The sequence below is a fragment of the Corythoichthys intestinalis genome, chromosome 18 (genome assembly GCF_030265065.1).
Source record: "Corythoichthys intestinalis isolate RoL2023-P3 chromosome 18, ASM3026506v1, whole genome shotgun sequence".
NCBI classification, from domain to species: domain Eukaryota; kingdom Metazoa; phylum Chordata; class Actinopteri; order Syngnathiformes; family Syngnathidae; genus Corythoichthys; species Corythoichthys intestinalis.
The window spans coordinates 17,287,984-17,308,794 of NC_080412.1; the positions used below are offsets into that span (position 1 = coordinate 17,287,984).

At 38.8% G+C, this 20,811-nt stretch overlaps 1 protein-coding gene across 8 annotated transcripts in view; it reads left to right on the plus strand.

Moving 5' to 3' along the window:
* Window positions 1-20,569, plus strand: part of abr (ABR activator of RhoGEF and GTPase) — a 148,770-nt gene extending 128,201 nt beyond the window's left edge. For all 8 annotated transcript variants that reach the window (XM_057821264.1, XM_057821265.1, XM_057821268.1 and 5 more), the window contains 7 exons: window positions 9,563-9,622; window positions 9,831-9,940; window positions 12,018-12,157; window positions 12,442-12,576; window positions 12,663-12,768; window positions 12,953-13,106; window positions 19,323-20,569. In XM_057821264.1, the coding sequence (XP_057677247.1) occupies window positions 9,563-9,622; window positions 9,831-9,940; window positions 12,018-12,157; window positions 12,442-12,576; window positions 12,663-12,768; window positions 12,953-13,106; window positions 19,323-19,412 (795 nt within the window). In that variant the 3' untranslated portion in view covers window positions 19,413-20,569. The remainder of the gene's footprint in view (window positions 1-9,562; window positions 9,623-9,830; window positions 9,941-12,017; window positions 12,158-12,441; window positions 12,577-12,662; window positions 12,769-12,952; window positions 13,107-19,322) is intronic.
* Window positions 20,570-20,811: the final 242 nt, after the last annotated feature.

The following is a 20,811-nucleotide window of genomic DNA, read 5'->3' on the forward strand; positions in this document are numbered from 1 at the left end:
ACAATTTATTCAGGTCGACAATGATCAAACAGCTAGCCAAAACAGCGACAGACCCAGAAAAGGATTCAGGGTCACCATATCACAAGTTAACAAAAAGTTCCCGAGAACAATGGCAACGATTAGTTAAACATTCAATCTTTTTAAGGCTCTCGTGGGGCGGGCCGTGGGCAGCTGTGTTTAGGCGTTGTTTAGGATTATTGTCTGTTTGTGGAGTGGGCAGGAGGATTCAGGAGTGACTTTTGTCAGGGCAACAACGGTTGTGGATGTTGCCACCTCAGCGATGTTGGGACAGGGCGTCCCGCCATTTGTTCTGGGTTGTCCGGAAGAACTGATTGTGGGAGTTGGTCAGTCAGTTGCATGACGCACGCGTTGGGCTTCAGTAATAAGAAGGCGCCATGAATGTCTTTATGCCCTATATTCTGCTTGTTTTCCTTAAACTATGCTATAAGTGCTATTTATTTTATATTGGGTTTGTTCGAGTCATATAAACAGGAAATACGAGAAACAATACTATTCCCTGATTGATTATATTAGGTGTGTTAGAATAATGCCAACAGTTAGACAGTGCCTACGCCTTCACCAGTCAACATTGATTGGACGTTTACCCCCGTCAATAGCAGCCCAATGAGTGCCCTAGAAAGGCTTAAACTTTTGAGCTATCTCTGTCTTTTGTTCATATCATCTCCTTAAAGTAGACGGGGGAGTAAAATTCGGAAAAAAATCATAACTCAAGTTTTCGAAGAAAAACAATCAGCGATTTTATTTTTAGGCCGTATCGCCCAGCTCTAGCCCTTTGGCATTCCACATGCTTTACTTTGTTCTTCATTAATTAACTGTCACGTGGACATTGGCTTCATGTTTTTCATGCAACAAAGTTCCCAACGGGAGCTTTTGATACAACTTGCTGCTAATTAGTTTCTCACACATGCTTTCAATGCTTTGGATGTATCCATGCATAATGTAACTTCAATTAACAGCATTTTGGACGTCTATTGCCGTCAATGGGTATTTTAATACAAATGTTATTCTGCTTTTACTAACTACCACAGGACATACTCAGTAAGATCCACTGATTCTTTCCTCCACCAGTTTTCACCTAAATATTAGCAGACAGTGTAGGAAGGTCGCGGTCGTGTATTTCATCACAGTCAAAGTGTGTCAGCGACACCCCCACTTTGCACACTGCCTGCATAGAATTCCCATGTGAGGGTCCCATTCATCCCCTCACTTATATTCAAAGAGGCTTTTGAAAAGCCGTTTTTATGAGTACACTTGCTGTGCTTCAGTTTCTTTCGGAGCTCAGTTACCTTTTGATCCTATCAACTAGAATTCTGTCTTTCTTTCCACCCCCATCCCGCAAGTCCGTTTCGGCATGATTGCTGTTTGACAGAGGATCATAAACCTTCTCTGTTTGAAAACAAGCGTGCCATGCTGCTGCGGCTTTTTAAATTGCTCAAAGAATCATCATCCTACAAAAGGTCCTGTGTTGGAATTATAGCTTTTCAATTGAATTTGTTGCCTGGATATTTAAAGAAGTTTATCTACCCTATTCATCACAACTTGAATTGCATTTTTTTTTAATGTAATATGAATTAGCTCCAACACATAGAAAAAAACAACAACTAAAATATTACACTTACACAATGCCTCTATTTACAGTATTTTCATAAAGCAAATACTATATATTTTTTCATACAATGGTTACTTAATAAAATAATATAGAATGGAAAACAGAAAATCATTAATAAATAGTAAAGGAAGGGCTGGCTTCCAAAACTAATCGGACTGTAATGAGACTGTGAATGTGTCGAGCTGACACAAATTGTGATGATGCGCGTACTCAATTGTTGCCGAGGATTTGGCTATCTGTTAGACATGATGTTCTCTGCCTGATGACCTGTTTGCTGGATTTGTTTTTGTTTTCTTTGTGCCCTTTCAACCAGCTTAGAGTTGAGAACAATAGAGCTGTGGTAGCAGCTTATTCATGGAAGACAACCAGATTTGAGTGTTACTATTTTCCACTTCCGACCCAAAAAGTTTTGGGTTTTTTTCATTAATGCTGATGAGATACCGCGGGACCTTGGTTCACAAATGTAATTTGTTCCATGACGTAAGAGTCCTGTTTCCCATTAAAATGAATGGAAGTGCAATTCATCCCAGCCAGTTTTGATTACTGTAATTTCTGCACTATAAGGCGCCGATAGTGCACCTTATAAGTCGATGCACCTTATATATGGATCAACATGGCATGGCATTCCCTTTAACGCAGCTTCATCTAGTAGATGCATGGTGCAACCCCAACAAGAACTAATACTGCGCCTTATAATTTGGTGCGCCCTCTATATGAAAACAGTTTTAAAATAGGCCATTCTTTGAAGGTGTGCCTTATACTCTGATGCGCCTTATAGTGCGAAAAATGCGGTAGTTAAAAAAAATGCTGGGTAAGCTCAGGGTATGCTTCTTAGTTTTTTTTCCCCAATTTGTCACTGTGTGCATTTCTGTTAAGCGTTATTAATTATCATTTTCTTGATTACAACAGTAGATATGTTAGATCACTGAACATTTCAACTGAGGATTCAGTGCTACGAGTCACAGTATTCTAAGGTAAAGATTAGTGTTGTTAATAACGGCGCTAAGTAGAGATGTCCCGATCAATCGGGTCCGATCACGTCATTTTCAAAGTATCGGAATCGGCAAAAAAATATCGTCCATGCCTTTTTTAAATACATATATATTTTTTAATTAAATCGTTTACTAAATGTATTTAACGTTACAGACATAATATGTTACACTTATCCAGAGTCTTTAGTTTAGGCTTAAGGTAGGGTTATCAAATTTATCCCAATAACGGCGGTAGTTAATTTTTTAAAAAATGTATCACGTTAAAATATTTAACGCAATTCATGCATGCGCTGCACGACCCACTCACGCATTGTCGCACTCCATCTGTAATGGCGCCGTTTTGCCTATATAGAGAGCTAAAAGGCAGCGTAAAATGAGTAGAGTGAATTTTGGCAGCCTTTGGAGCCTTATTTTAATTGGCTAAAGCCTTACAATCCCTCTCCCTACGATTAGAAATATCATGGGAAGCAATGTGGGGAAGCAAAGTAGCAATTGATTATTTTCTTAACACCTTATGTTATATCCCATCGCAGAGAAGATATATGAATTGGTAGCACTACACACAGTCATGGTTCCACTTCCCATCATGCATTTGGGCATGGCCTACAGTATCATTTACTGAAAGCTCAACAAATACACTAGATGGCAATATTTAGTCACAATATACAAAGTCACAAGTCTTTCTATCCGTGGATCCCTCTCACAGAAAGAATGTTAATAATGTAAAGGCCATCTTGAGGACTTATTGTCATAATAAACAAATACAGTACTTATGTTCTGTATGTTGAATGTATATATTCGTCCAAGTTTTATTCATTTTTTTCTTAATGCATTGCCAAAATGTATATGATCGGGAAAAATTATTGGGAATGATTGGAATTGAATCGGGAGCAAAAAAAAGCAATCGGATCAGGAAATATCGGGATCGGCAGATACTCAAACTAAAACGATCGGATCGGGAGCAAAAAAACATGATCGGAACAACCCTAGCGTTAAGGGTATAACAGCATTTCTAACGGCGTTATTTTTTAAGTAGTGAGTAATATAATTATTTACTTTTTCCATCCTTGCAACGCCACTACTGTTATTGGGAATGTGAATGGGTGTGTTACTACAATTTGGTTGAATGAAGAGCAACTTGCCTGATATTGTCACACATCTACCTGCCCTGGAGAGTGGAGAGCGGGAGAGGGGAGGAGGGAAGGGGGTGGTGATGCCGTTGCAAACGCGATAAAGATTGCCTCGGTGGCTCGCGTTCTCGTTAGCGTTAGCATTTAGCGTGACGAGCATCATCCCAAACTCTCGGGCAACTTTTGAAATAATATATGGTTTTCCTGCTGAGTGTGTATTATCATCACCAAATTGGCGTTGTGCTTGTAGACGCCACAGTATAATGATGAATGACAATATAATATAATGTTTGTTTGTTTGTTTTTACTAATTACCCCAAAAAAAATTCAATGAATGAAAAAATCAGTTCAATTCAATCAGTTAAATCAGTTAATATAAACATCTGATGTGGAAGAATGTATAATAACGTGTAGAACATGAAAAGAAACGTCAGTTTCTTTGCTGACTAATTACTCTTCCAATGAGGTAAGATATACCAACCCACTTACTTTTTGGGAGAAGTAATTTGTAATTGTAACTAATTACTCTAAGTTTAACAGCACTGGTAATGATAAACCTCAATCTACATTTTTACTGCTGTCAATATAGCAAAAGTGCAGGACAAAAAAAATCGCACATCGATTTGCTGACCAGCTCGTTAAGCAAGATGACAACACGGCTTCTAAGGCAGTGTTTCCCAAGCTGTACTGAGCAAATACATATAATTATACCACCAAGCAAAGCTTTTTTGAAGTAAACAAATTACGCTGTCAGTGTCAATTTACTCACAAATTACTCTGTAATCAATCAATCAAATTTACAAAAACCTGAAAAGGCCCTCAAACTAAGTGCTTTACAACAAAGACAAACATGGTTCATGATAGATAAAAGGAAGGAAAGTACGATACTATGACATTAAGAAAAACAAAACGCATCACGATAAAAGTCAAAACAGCAAATAAAACAATAAAACCGATAAAATCCGAAAACATTAAAACCCTTAAGAAATAAAACCAGGCTACCCTAGTCAGGGGAAAAAAGCGAGTCTAAAAAAGTGTGTCTTTAACCAAGATTTAAAAAGGCCTAGATTGGTAATGGTGCAGATTTCAGGGGGTAGGCTATTCCACAACCTGGGGGCAGCAACTGCAAAAGATTGGTCCCCCCACTGTTTAAGTCTTGACCTGGGAACTTGCAAAAGAAACTGGCCGGTAGAACGAAGAGCCCTGCCAGAGTTACGGAGGGTTAAAATTTCTGATACATAAGAAGGAGCCTGGCCATTATTAGAATTCAAAACAAACAGTAAAAGTTTTAAATCAATTCTAAAATGGACTGGAAGCCAGTGGAGCGATAATAGCAGGGGGGTAATATGTTCACGTCTAGGTGTACCGGTTAAAAATCGAGCAGCAGCATTTTGAACAAGTTGAAGACGAGAAATAGAGGACTTGGGAAGACCAAGGCCTGTTTAGTTGAACATACAGCTGTTACAGCGTTGCCTGAATGACAACAGGTACCTTCTCCCATTATAATTCTGTCAGGGTATTTCACTGGGATAGATACAGTAGTTTTTTAAATTTTCTGACCAATTGTTTCTGATAAAATACATCAGAAATTGGAAGTGAATGTGCAAAAAAAAAAATCTGAGAGAAAAATACTTCAGGATTACCTAATAGTTTACAAACAGTACATGTTATGTTTGGAAGAGGCCACCAGTGCGAGGGAATAGTCAGGTCACACAATGTTCCCGCCAGGCCACAAAGTGGAAAAACGAAACATTGCTGACTATCACACTCCATCCAAGAGCTTGAAGACTCATTGGGAATGAAAAATGCAGCCCTTATCCTGCTTTTTTACTGGCAACGCATTATTTTTAGTATTTTAAAAAATAGATTTTTTTTTTTTTTTTTAAATAAATGTTCTATATTTTCTTTTAATTAAAATATTTTCTTGATTTATTTACATTTAGAATTTCCAATTTTTTGGTTGTAATTTTTTCCAATTTAATTATTTTATATTATTATTTGCATGTACTTATGCTTTCCCCCAATGCTTTTTGAGGTAAATTAAATTCATCAATGGGTGGAATTGATACTGGACTTTTATTTCTTAGTAAAAAGTAAAAGTAAAAATAATCTGTGCATCAGCCCTCTTTAGTCACCCGTGCTTCAGGACACTCCGTATTGCGTAATAAGTGCAATGAGTCCTCAGTGCAGCCATATATTGTTTCCTGCGCACCCTATGAGAGAATCTCTTTGCGCCCGCAGAGATAGCGGCGCTCCGCAAATCATAAACCTCGGCCGACTCGAAGCCCTCTCCGATTGGCCAGGGCATCAACGTGGCCAAAGACTGCAACATAGTAACCAAGTTAAATCGCTCACATGGCCCTGGGTGACATCAGCTGCTGTTGAGGGAAGAAAGTCCCGTTTGCTGCCGCACATGTAAACATGCTGATGTGGTTCATGTACCTAAAAATAGTTCTGTTGCTTACACTTTGTGAAGAACCCGAGCAGGAGGTGTCACATCTGGAGCGATCCTCTCATTGGTCCTGGAAACCTAATAAATCCAACTGTGTAGTTTGAACCTCGTTTCTAATTAAGGTCTAATCTCTCTAAAGATAATGAATACTTGAGCACATCAGAATTAATCCAGCATATATTAAATCTCGCATGCATCTTGAATATTAATGGCAGTACACTTATGGGATTTAGGTGGTTTATGTATGCTGTACTACTGTATGATGCTTCTAATTACTGTTCATTTCCACCATGTTTAACTCATTTACTGCCAATGACGGCGCTAGCCATCCAATCCATTTTGACTAGGAAGGGTAAACAAACGTTTGTCAATGGCATTGAATAATGAGCATTTACCAGTTGTGGTTTGAGGGGTGGGGGCACTGGCCCCACCTCTCATTTGAATGGCCCCTGAAGTGCCCCTGTTCCCATTTTAGCTCAAAGCATGGAAATCAGCGAATCCTTCTTTTCTGAAGTGAGAGAGAATTAGAGAATGTTGTTTCTAGGGTAGGCCAGAGCAATATATCGTTTGAACTAGGGCTGCAGCTATCGATTATTTTAGTAGTCCATTAATCGATGAACTAGTTAGTTCGAATAATCGAGTAATCGGATGAAGATGAAAAAAATTAAAATACCTGAGCTGGGCCTAAAACGGGATTAAAAATAAATAAATACATACATAAATAAGGATCTACATATGGACAACAAAAGGACAATTGGCTAACTAACATATCAAAAGTCCACTAGCTTAAATTCTATAAAATACTAAATTTTTTTTTTTTTTTTTAACAATGCTCTCAACAAATAGTTCCGACACATATTCCCACAAAAATTGGCTAAATATACCTTCAAACTAAATTACGAATGCATTAAAATACATGAGCTCAAACAAAAACCTAGCTTATGTTTGTCTTAACAGAGAGCAGCTGGATTTGGCCATGTAAAATGAGGCAGACTAGAGGGCAGTGTATCCACCCAAATTAATGAAACTAAATGCAAACACTTTCAAAAACAAACCATTACAACGCCACTTTAATTAAACGAATACTCGAAGCAGCAAAATTTAATTCGAATATTTTTTTCTAATCAAATACTCGAGTTAATCGATTAATCGTTGCAGCACTAGTTTGAACATCATCATTGCGTTGTGCGAATGCGCAATACTCTCATCGCAAGGACGCGAGATACAGTGGTCCCTTGCTACTTCGCGCTTCAAACTTCACGCCCTCAGTCCATCGTGGATTTTTTTCAATAAAAAAAATATAAATATATATATAGATGAGTTGTCCCGAGCCGATCACGTAGTCTCTCACCCTCCCTCTCCCTGCTCTTTGGCGGTCAAGCAATGAGTGCGCTGAAGTTGCTTATTAAAGTTAAGGATGATTGACAGACAGTTAAGCTTTGATCTTGCCAGAGACGCTGGTAATTTGAGACTTTAAAGCGCTGCATGCGTCAACATCGTTTAACTTGTTAAACAGTTGCTGGGGCAACTCATTGTGTGTAAGTTAGCCGCTTGAGTGGACTCACTCAATAAAGCATTTCATAAAGACGAGCGTTTTTCAACTTTTTACAAATGGATTGGGCGTCTACATTTTTTCTTGTTTAAAAATAATTCGGTGGGACAGTAACATGTTTAAAACTTATCATAATTATTACATTCGAAGTGCTTAAGAACCATTTATTAAAATATATATACAGTGTATAACAAAAGTGAGTACACCCGACGCATTTCTGCAGATATTTAAGTATATTTTTTCATGGGACAACACTGACAAAATGACACTTTGACGCAATGAAAAGTAGTCTGTGTGCAGCTTATATAATAGTTAATTTATTTTCCCCTCAAAATAACCCTAAATATAGCCATTAATATCGAAACCCCTGGCAACAAAAGTGAGTACACCCCTTAGGAACTACGTATATCCCTAAATGTCCAAATTGAGTACTGCTCGTCATTTTCCCTCCAAAATGGCATGTGACCTGTTACAAGAGTGCTGTCAGCATTGCTGCAGAGATTGAAGAGGTGGGGGGTCAGCCTGTTAGTGCTCAGACCATACGCCGCACTCTACATCAAATTGGTGTGCATGGTTGTCACCCCAGGAGGAAGCCGCTTCTAAAGATGGTACACAAGAAAGCCCGTAAACAGTTTGCTGTACTCAATTTGGACATTCTGGGGGGCGCGACCTCATGGTTTTTCACTTATCACGGCGGGTTCAGGTCCCCATAAACCGCGAAAAACGAGTGATCGCTGTATTTAATTTTTGGGGGGAACGCGCAAACTTGTTTTTCTGCTTCATGCTCACATAGCAACACAGCCTATCACTCTCCCTCCTGCTAAGCACGGCAACCAAACTGTTTTTCTTGGTCACCAGTGCAGCTGCCATTCGGTACTTAAATTTAACAATGATTGACAGGTTTGTCAGTTTCATGTAGCAAAATCTTCTAGTTTTAATATCGCAATATAATATCGCAATGTATTACAAACCCCCAAAGAATGCTAGTTTTTTTCCAACATCATTCAGGCCTATTCTAAAGTATGTCAAATATGAATGCTGCTCTTCGTGTTTCAAATGGCTTTTCAAAAGAAGGATTAAAATTATTGTTCCACGTATTGTATCCTTACTTGCACACAGTATGATTAAATAGAATTTTTACAAACTTGTTCTGGTTCATCTCTAATTGACAGTGTCAAGCAAAGATGTTTTTACCACCATATGCTGGATAATCTGTCAATCTTACCTCGTTGACCAAAACAAGAAATGATCAAAGATGGCAGCAACACTTGACCCCTGAGTGTTCATATGCGACCCCTACTTGGCCCCTGTTTTAGAAAAATCCTAGATCCGCCACTGGCATTTACAGGCAATTCTCACAGTTTTCAAATGAATCTAATATTTGGTATTTTTATGACTGCATATTTTGAGTTGCTTATAAATTGGGATAAAAATAATGTCTGCCAAACAATACTTGTACTTTTTAGCGGAAACATTCCCTAGTTTGTCATGGAAGAAGCTCTTTGGACCTAAGCTCTACCCAGTATAAAAAATGATCTGCAAACTTTTCTTGATCTGTCCTCCTGGATTTATGTGGAGCTTGTTTTGGATTGTAAAAAATTGAAGTGTATTTTATTTCTGGTTGAATTTTGATCCAGAAACAAACACATACATTGCATAAAATCAATGTCGGATCTCTTTGGTGTCAGCAGCTATCTGATTGTGTTTGGAAGCAACATGTTTCGACTGATGTTATGTTATGAGTATGTTATCCAGCCAGCATGTTTTCATATCACTCAGTCTTTCTGTCTCTGTTGTGTCTTCCAGCTGGATCCTCAGACTGTGCAATCCAAGAACTGGCACATGGACGTCATTGAGATGAATGGGGTAAGATAGGAGACGTCAAACAAATGGCTTTTGGCTGTTTTTTTTTAAAGCATATCTGACTCCTGATATCTACAAGTCTGGAACTATGTTTAGAGCAGTCTAAAAGCCTTAAATATTAAATTAACTGACAGATGGCAAAACATTTGAGTCAGGAGACCCAGGCAAGGCAGCTGCATACTTAGAATTGGCTTCTTTTTTTGGTCTTTAGATCAAGGTGGAATTCTCCATGAAGTTTACAAGTAGGGACCTGAGCTTGAAGAGGACGCCGTCCAAAAAGCAAAGTGGTGTGTTTGGAGTCAAAATCAATGTGGTAACAAAGTAAGTATGAGTCTAGTTATCCAAATCAAATCGTCAAACAAATGTTTCAAATGTCTGCAATGTACCGTAGATCCCTTTTCAACATACTGTATAAACAAATATAATGTAAATTATCATGGTTTAAAAAAAACTTCCTAATATACCGTAATTTTATACCTGACTATAAACCGCCACCCACTAAATTTGACACGAAAACGGCATTTGTTCATAGATAAACCGAACTGGACTATAAGCCGCAGCTGTCTTCACTGTGTTTATGAGATATTTACACCAAAGATGTCAACCGGTAACACTTTATTTGACAGCAGTATTATAAGACTGTCATAAGACCAAATGAACATCCAATTGGCTGCAAAGCTTCATTGCTTCAAGAAGCTTCAATTTGGCCATCACTGTTCTCTTGAGGGAGACAGTCAACCTCCGCTGCCACCTGCTGTAAACACTGTTGTCGTCCAACATGCCTCCTAGCATGCATTGCAGCGCTACAGATGTAAATAACAAATCGAAATTCATGCTCTGTGGTAATTATTTCTTCAGTTAATGTTTTAGTTGTTTCATTAATTGCTAGTTACGGAATTTGTTAACACTTTATTTGACAGTGGCGCGATAAGACTCATAAGACCATCATAATTATGACATGACACTGCCATGAGCAATAATGAATGCTTGTGACAGATGTCATCTTGTGTCATCTGACAAATTATCTCCCTTTTAAACGGATATAAAAGATCCAAGCTGGACATAAATGGAGTTAGAGACTAATTTTCCAGATGACACCTTATGACATCTGTCATAAGCATTCATTAATGCTCATGATAATGTCAACTATGAAGGTCTTATGGCAGTCTTAAGACGCAGCTGTCAAATAAAGTGTTACCTATTAACCCTAATAAATCAACAAATAAGCCGCACTTTAAGCCATGGGATTCAAATTGAAGGGAAAAAGTAGTGGCTTATACAACCCCTAGCAAAAAGTGTTGAATAACCAGTCTCGGACGAGCACTCACTCAGACATTTTATCATGTAGAACTAACTCAGATAAAAAGCTTGAAAAAATAATGAATTAGTTCAAAAGTGCAACTCTTTAGCATTCCGAAACACTAAAAGAAATGAATAAAAAACATTGTGGTGGTCAGTTAATGTTACTTTTATAGAGCACCAAAGTTCCGGCATCATCACCTTGTCAAGAGTCAAGAATCTGCATTGGACAAGGTGATGATGCTGGAACTTTTGTTTAGTGCTGTTCCAGTGAGATGACTGCCTGAAGAAAACTTTCCACAGTCGTTGATCATATGGGGCTGCATGTCAGGCAAAGGCTCTGGGGAGATTACATTGAAATTTTAGAAGGCTTTCTTATGCCTTCAAGTGAAAAAATGTTTGTCATTTTCCAAGATGACAAATGTATCATGCCACAGAGCTAAAACTGTTAAAGTATTCCTTGGAGAAAGGCTCGTCCAATCAATGTCTTGGCCTGCAAATAGCCCAGATCTCAACCCTATTGAAGACCTTTAGTGGAAATTTTAAAAAATGGTCCACACCAAGGCTCAGACCTGCAAGGATGATCTGGCAACTGCAATCAAAGAGAGTTGGCACCAAATTGATGAAGAATACTCATCAAGTCCATGCCTCAGAGACTGCAAGCTGTCATAAAAGCCGAAGTGGTGCTACTAAATGCTAGACATGTGTTTTGATTGTTATTTCTTTGTTTGTTTCTCATTATTCCATTTTTTTTTTCCTCAGAATGGAGTCATTCATACATATTTCCCTGCACTTGCTCTATAAAAATAACATTTACTGATCACCACAATGTTTTTTATTCATTTCTTTTAGTGTTTCTGAATGCTAAAGAGTTGCACTTTTGAACTAATTCATTATTTTTTCAAGCTTTTTATCTGAGTTTGTTCTATATGATAAAATGTCTGACTGAGTGCTCGTCCGAGACTGGAGATTCCATACGTTTTGCTAAGGGTTGTAGTCCAAAAATTACTGCAAATTTGCTTCAGCTATTCCTAGTGGTAGAAAGTGTTACACATGAAAAACGATTACTTCATTATGGTATTGTTTGCCGTGTTTGCAGACGCGAGCGCTCCAAGGTGCCTTACATTGTCCGCCAGTGCATTGAGGAAGTTGAAAAGAGGGGAATAGACGAAGTGGGAATCTACAGGATCTCAGGGGTGGCCACTGACATCCAGGCCCTCAAAACTGCATTTGATACGAGTAAGAAGTCTCTCTTCCTTCATTTCATCCCATAAAAGAATTGTTTGTAAGGATTGTTGTCCCACGTGGCGAATTCGAATTAAACAGTTTCGTGATTTATACGAGCTTGCAGTGCTGAAGTTGCGTGTTGTGTTGGCACCTCCATCAAGTGTCGTCTTTCATTTTCGCGTGCCTCTTTTGAGCTTGCCGCGTGAGCATTTTTGAGAGATGAAATCATCTCTCTGCAGTACAAAGTTAGTAGGAGATTTGTGTTGAGTTTTTAACTAGGACTGACTGACCCTTAGATACCAAAGACATCCTGGTGATGTTGAGCGACATGGACATCAACGCCATCGCAGGAACCCTCAAGCTGTATTTCAGGGAGCTGCCGGAACCTCTGCTCACCGACCGCCTGTACCCGGCCTTTATGGAGGGAATATGTGAGACAGGTTTTCACCTCAGCGTGAGACTTTTCAGATGGACACAAACAGATGTAATGTGTTTTTCTCTCTCCTTTCTTTCACAGCTCTCTCCGACCCCGCAGCCAAGGAGAACTGCATGATGCACCTCCTACGCTCATTGCCCGACCCCAACCTCATGACCTTCCTCACTCTGCTAGAGCACCTCAAACGGTAAATTCTTTTCACCAGTCTCACATTATGTACTCAATGATGGTAATACACTTCCTGACCAGGAGCAACAGTCAAACTGTTGGCGCAACTTCATCATATTTAATGTTCTTTTATTGCCATCTAGTGTCTATCCAGCGATACTACAACAAGAGATAATACAGCTTTTATGTGCTTTGATTTACAGGGTGGCAGAGAAGGAGCCCTTAAACAAGATGTCCCTACATAACCTGGCCACAGTATTTGGCCCCACGCTGCTCAGACCCTCAGAGTCCGAGAGCACCAAGGGACAGAATATCACCTCGGCCTCTGACATCTGGTCACATGACGTCATGGCACAGGTAAATTGGACGTATACTGTTGCGTTGTTAATTCAATGAGTTGAATCCTATAAATAAATAAAATCTACTATAGAGTTTTTGGGGGCTATAACCAGAATGTATTTTTTTATTTTTTATTTTTGTTATTTTTAATTTTTATTTTTATGTATGTATTTTTTAAAATTTTAGTTATATTTTAAAATGGAGAAACAGGTTTTCTTAGAGGTTTTTTTTTTTGCCATATAATACGTCTGTTCGCTATCTTAAGTTTCCTTGGTAATTTTAAATTAGTGTCTCCATGTTAGACTATGCTATCTGCATCTATCCTCGTGGATGTTTCTTTTTACTTTAAAACTGTGTGCCTTTGCTGTTATTTTGAGCCAAAAGCACTGTGCGATCCATATGTGATACGGCCAGAGCTGGGTAGAAAAGCCAGAAATTTTACTCACTGAGAGTAGCATTAATTCAAAAAATATTACTCAAGTAAAAGCAGTCATCCAGAAAATGTTCTCAAGTACAATTAAAAAAGGATCCAGTGAAAAGAATACTCAAGTAATGAATAACGTTGTAACTGCTTATTTTCGATTTTTTAACAGTGATATTTTTTATGAACTGTTATAATGATACAATAACCTATTACATAACCACACTAAGCCAAAGAAATACAAACAAAAAAAAAAATTTTTTTTAATTAATTTATTTATTTATTTTTTGCATTCTGGCGAGAGAGAGAAAAAAAAGACCGAAATTGAGCAATATTCGTCCAAGGAGCATGACTACCCTCTAGTGGAGATTTGAGTAGTTCCTTCATAGTTAAAAACCAGGAGAGAGGTTTAAATCCGCGCTTTCGAATCATGTTGAGGGCAGCCCTCTGTGTCAAATACAGTGTATCACAAAAGTGAGTACACCCCTCGCGTTTCTGCAGATATTTATATCTTTTTATGGGACCCGACTGACAAAATGACACTTTTGACACAAAGTAGTCTGTGTGCAGCTTATATGATTGAGTTAATTTCTTTTCCCCTCAAAATATAGCCATTAATATCTAAACCCCTGGCAACAAAAGTGAGTACGCCGCATGGGAACTACGTACATCCCTAAATGTCCTAATTGAGTACTGCTTGTATTTTTCCTCCAAAATGTCATGTGACTCGTTACAGGAGTGCTGTCAGCATTGCTGCAGAGATTGAATAGGTTGGGGGGTCATTCCCACCACCATGCTTGACTGTAGGCATGATCTTTGTACTCGTCACCTAGTCGCTGCCACACATGCTTGTGACCATCGGACCAAAACAAATTAATCTTCGTCTCATCAGACCATAGGAAATGGTTCCAGTAATCATGTGCTTTGTTGATATGTCTTCAGCAAACTGTTTGCTGGCTTTCTTGTGTACCGTCTTCAGAAGAGGCTTCCTCCTGGGATGACAGCCATGCACACCAATTTGATGTAGAATATGGCGTATGGTCTGAGTACTAACAGGCTGACCCCCCACCTCTTCAATCTTTGCAGCATTGCTGACAGCACTCCTGTAACGAGTCACATGACATTTTGGAGGGAAAATGACAAGCAGTACTCAATTTGGACATTTAGGGATGTATGAACTATATTTTTTGGACTATAGGTTGCAGTTTTTTTTTCCATAGTTTGGCTGGGGGTGCGATTTATACCCTGGAGCGACTTATGTGTGAAATTATTAACACATTATTATATCATTTCACATGCTATTTTGGTGTTTTGGAGTGACACTGATGGTTTTGTAAACTTGTTAGCATGTTCTTTATGCTATAGTTATCTGAATAACTCTTAATAGCTATGATACGTTAACATACCGGCCACATTCACATTTCATTGTTCATGCATCATGTAACATCATACTGTACACTTATTCAGTGTGTTATACTCTATTTTTATTTTAAATTGCCTTTAAAGATGACATATCTGTTCTATGTGTTGGATTTTATCAAGTAAATTTCCCCTAAAAATGCGATTTATACACCAGTGCGACTTATATATGTTTTTGTGCTCTTCGTTGGACATTTTATGGCTAGTACGACTTATCCTCAGGTGCGACTTATAGTCTGAAAAATACGGTAGTTCCCATGCGGTGTACTCACTTTTGTTGCCAGAGGTTTAGATATTAATGGCTGTATTTTGAGTTATTTTGAGGGGAAAATAAATTAACTCTATTATATAAGCTGCTCACAGACTACTTTTCATTGTGTCAAAGTGTCATTTTGTCAGTGTTGTCCCATAAAAAGATATACTTAAATACCTGCAGAAATGAGAGGGGTGTACTCACTTTTGTGATACACTGTACTTCATTTTTTACAGTGCTTTCAAGATGCTAAGTGAGTGAACAGGCTGGCTTGATCATAGAACGGCAATCTTGCGTCTAGTTGGTTTAATGGAGCATTTTGTTGCGACGTGTCACTAGTGAAATTAGTCGAGCTACTCTTGGCATCGCTGTAGAATAAAGAGGAAAAATGTAGCACAAAGAGGAAAAATGTAACGACACTTGTGTAGGCCTAAATAGCAAGAGAGTAAGAGTAGTGTTTTTTTTCCCACAAATCTACTCAAGTAAAATTAAAAAGTATGGCTTAGTAAAACTACTCTTAGAAGTAAAGTGGGGAGAACAAGTATTTTGTAATTTTGTATTTTGCAAGTGTTTTCCCACTTGCAATCCATGTAGAGGCCTGTAATTTGTATCATAAGTTCTCTTCAACTGTGAGGGACGGAATATAATACAAAAAATCCAGAAAATCACATTGTATAATTTTTAAATAATAAATTTGTATTTAACTGCATGAAATAAGTATTTGATACATTATCAACTAGTAAATATTTCGGCTCTTAGTTCTTTTTTAAGAACCCCTCCTGTTCTCCACTCATTACCGGAAGTAACTGCACCTGTTTGAACTTGTTACCTGTATATATCACCTGTTCACAAGCTCAAACAAACTCCAACCTCTCCACAATGGCCAAGACCAAAGAGCTGTGTAAGGACATCAGGGATAAAATAATAGACCTGCACAAGGCTGGGATGGGCTACAGGAAAATAAGCAAGCAGCTTGGTGAGAAGGTAATAACTGTTGGAGCGATTATTAGAAAATGGAAGAAGTTCAAGCTGACGGTCAGTCTGCCTCGTTCTGGGGCTCCATGCAAGATCTCACCTCGTGGGGCATCACTGATCATGAGGAAGGTGAGAGATCAGCCCAGAACTACACAGCAGGACCTGGTCAATGACCTGAAGAGAGCTGCAACCACAGTCTCGAAGAAAACCATTGGAAACACATTACGCCGTCATGGATTAAAATCCTACAGCGCACGCAAGGTCCCACTGCTGAAGCCAGTGCATGTCCAAACACGTCTGAAGTTTGCCACTGACCATCTGGAGGATCCAGAGGAGCAATGGGAGAACGTCATGTGGTCGGATGAGACCAAAATTGAACTTTTTGGTCTAAACTCGGCTCGTCGTGTTTGGAGGAAAAAGAAGGACGAGTACAACGCCAAGAACACCATCCCAACCGTGAAACATGGAGGAGGAAACATCATTTTTTGGGGCTGCTTCTCTGCCAAGGGTACAGGGCGACTGCACCGTATTGAAGGGAGGATAGATGGGGCTATGTATCGCCAGATCTTGGCTGACAACCTCCTTCCTTCAGTGAGAGCCCTGAAGATGGGTCGTGGCTGGGTCTTCCAGCATGACAACGACCCAAAGCACACAGCCAAGGCAACTAAAGAGTGGCTCCGTAAGAAGCATCTTAAGGTCCTGGAGTGGCCTAGCCAGTCACCAGATCTGAACCCAATAGAAAATCTATGGAGGGAGCTGAAAGTCCATGTTGCCCGGCAACAGCCCCGAAACCTGAAGGCTCTGGAGAAGATCTGCATTGAAGAGTGGGCCAAAATCCCTGCTGCAGTGTGTGCAAACCTTGTCAAGGACTACGGAAAAGTTTGGTATCTGTAATAGCAAACAAAGGTTTCTGTACCAAATATTAAGTTCGATTTTTGTGATGTATCAAATACTTATTTCATGCAATTAAATGCAAATTTATTATTTAAAATCATACACCGTGATTTTCTGTTTTTTTTTGTATTAGATTCCAACCCTCACAGTTGAAGAGAACTTATGATACAAATTACAGACCTTTGCAAGTGGGAAAACCAGCAAAATCGGCAGTGTATCAAATACTTGTTCTCCCCACTGTACATTTTTCTTAAAAGTTACTCAAGTAAATGTAACTGAGTACATGTAACGCGTTGCTATTACTACCCACCTCTGGATATGGCAGTGCCTTATTGGCACTTTGCATTTGCACGTCATCCATTTCTGTTATTTGATGGCCACCCCCCACTCGCATTCATGCAAAAGGGCCTCGCATATCCATTCCAGTAAGCCAGACTCAAGAGTTAGCCTTCAGGGCTGTGTATTTGTAGGAGCATTTAAAATGATCAAGATGCTCGGTCAAACTGGGCCACAAGTGAAGCACAGTCATCCTAAGACTCGAATAAAGTCATAAAACAACAAATTACACTAAGTGATATTACACATTTTATTATTTCAAACAGTCCTGGTTCTTGATGGAGCATAAAAAAAACAACAGTAAATCAAATATCAGTTTTAGCAGAGAGATCTTTATCTTTCAAATGTGCACAATACACTTAAATAAACAAATCTGTATGAATTGTAGGGCTGCAGCTATTTATTTAGTAGGCAATTAATCGATGAACTAGTTAGTTCGAATAATCGAGTAATCGGATAAGGAACATAAAAAATTAAAATAACTGATTTGAGCCTCAAACGCTATTAAAAAATAAATAAATGAGGATCTAAGTACAACAAAAGAACTAGTGGCTAACTTACATAGCAAAAGTCCGACAGCTTAAATACTATAAAATGCTAATGTTTTTTTTTTTTTTTTTTTTATACAACGCTCTTAACAAATGGTTGGAACTAGGGTTGTTCCAATCATGTTTTTTGCTCCCGATCCGATCCCGATTGTTTTAGTTTGAGTATCTGCCGATCCCGATATTTCCCGATCCAATTGTTTTTTTTTTTGCTCCCGATTCAATTCCAATCATTCCCGATAATTGTTCCCGATCATATACATTTTGGCAATGCATTAAGAAAAAAATGAATAAAACTCGGACGAATATATACATTCAACATACAGTACATAAGTGCTGTATTTGTTTATTATGACAATAAATCCTCAAGATGGCATTAACATTATTAACATTCTTTCTGTGAGAGGGATCCACGGATAGAAAGACTTGTGACTTTGTATATTGTGACTAAATATTGTCATCTAGTGTATTGAGCTTTCAGTAAATTATACTGTAGTCATGCCCAAATGCATGATGCGAAGTGGAACCATGACTGTGCGTAGTGCTACCCATTGATATATCTTCTCTGCATTGGGAAATAACAAAGTGTTGAGAAAAAGATCATTTGCTACCTTGCTTTCCCATGATATTTCTAATCGTAGGGAGAGGGATTGTAAGGCTTTAGCCAATTAAAAAAAAGGCTCCAAAGGCTGCCAAAATTCACTCTAGTCTTTTTACACTGCCTTTTATCTCTCTATATAGGTAAAATGGCGCCATTACAGATTGAGCGCGACCATGCGTGGGTGGGTCGTGCAGCGCATGCGTTAATTGCGTTAAATATTTTAACGTGATACAATTTTTAAAAAATTAATTACCGCCGTTATCGGGATAAATTTGATAACCCTACCTTAAGCCTAAATTAAAGACTCTGGATGAGTGTAACATACTATGTTTGTAACGTTAAATACAATTAGAAAACGATTTAAAAATATATATTAAAAAAAGGCATGGCCGATATTTTTTTGCCGATTCTGCCGATCGATCGGGACATCTCTAGTTGAAACACATATTCCCACAAAAAAACGGCTAAATATACCTATAAACTAAATTACGAATGCATTAAAGAAAACATTAGTTCAAACAAAAACTTATGTTGGACTTAACTGGGAGCAGCTGGATTCAGCTGTGTGAAAGGAGTTATGTCATATTCCCTCTCGCCACTAGAGGGCAGTTTATCCACCCAAATCAATAAAACTAAATTCAAGCAGTTTCAAAAAAAAAAAGCATCACAACGCCACTTTAATTGACTACTCGAAGCAGCAAAATTTAATTTGAATCTTTTTTTCTAATGGAAATACTCGAGATAATCGATTAATCGTTCCGGCACTAATGAATTGTTTTTCTGCGTTCAGGTGCAGGTGCTGCTGTACTACCTGCAGCATACTCCCATTTCCTTTGCTGAGCTCAAGCGGAACACACTCTACTTCTCCACCGACGTTTAAGCCAGTCTCGCCTCCCCGAGGTGACAGCAGAGAGACCCCGTACCACCCCCGGTCCTCCTACCTCGCCTCCCACGCAAGCGGACATCTCCTCTTGACTGTACAGCACCCCCTACTCCATACCCTAACTGCTAGCACCCCCTTGCGTAGGAGGGTGGTGACATTTTTGTGGTATTCTAGATATAAAGTCACATATGTAATATGAGGAGTCGAACCGCTTCCCCACCAACTGCGCCGGTTCAGTTTGGCGGGAAAGGAGGGATTTCGGAGGCCACGGCCTGGCGCCGTGGCGCAGGATTAAGACCGGGGATGCTCCGAGGCATTCTGCAACAACTGCATTTATGTTTTATAATAATATTGTTGTTTACTTTTTCTGTCTTTCTGGCTTTGCGCACGTGGAGGAGGAAGTGCGTGTCTGTGATTGTGTTTGTGAGTGAGTGAGCAGGACTGGAGTGAATGAGTCTTTTTCTTAAACAGACATTCCCTCTCCACTGATTCTTGGCCAGATTTGCTCTATTTATTTTAAATATCTATATATATCTGTGCCTGTACAGTTCTGTGCGACTATAGATGCTCTAAGGAGTTTGTTTTTTGAAGTCGTTTCAGGTAGTGATGTTATTTTTTAGACAGATTTTCTCACTCACCGTATTCATTGATGGTAAATTGTATGGAAATGATCACCGCCGAAGCTGTTAATTTGTTACCCACCACAAGGACGTTTGGGACTCAAAGAAATACAATGAATGAAACATGTTGCTCTTTTTGTTTTTCCTCCTTAGTGTTGCATTGCAAGCCTGTTCCAAGCATCTCACTGCACCGGTTAAATCTAGAGGATTTGTGTTGTTGTCCTCATTGCATGTTCAGATCGTAATTCAAATCAGGCCAAGTAACTCCGTTTGAGTGAATAAAGGCCCCTTTTTTTTTTTTTTTTTTTGCTCTGTACAAAGCCAACTTTTCTGCTGTCACATCTGCAACATATCGAGAAAATACTGCAAAAACAGAGTGATACTATTTGGTATTTTTCATAAAAGAATAAAAGTTCAAAAATGTTTTATTTTACTTCTTTAGGGAAGAATTTAAGTATGCTGTACTGTAATTTTGAGGCTAAATGTAAATGTGAACGTTCTCCCCTTTTATAGTGAAATAAAAGACAAACCAACTCACTTTGTGATGTTTTTTTTCCCCCACAAACAGAAAATATAATGCAGTGGTACCTCTATTCACGAACGTCTCTACATATGGAATTTTCAGGTTACCACTCACCTCAACGGGGAAATGTTGCCTCTTGTTACAAATTAAATTTCAGGATACGAGAGGCAAAAATACAGTATGGGCTACTACTTATAGCTGCTGTGCCATTAGGCACATCGTATCTCATAGTAACGCACGCCTTTTCCGCCTC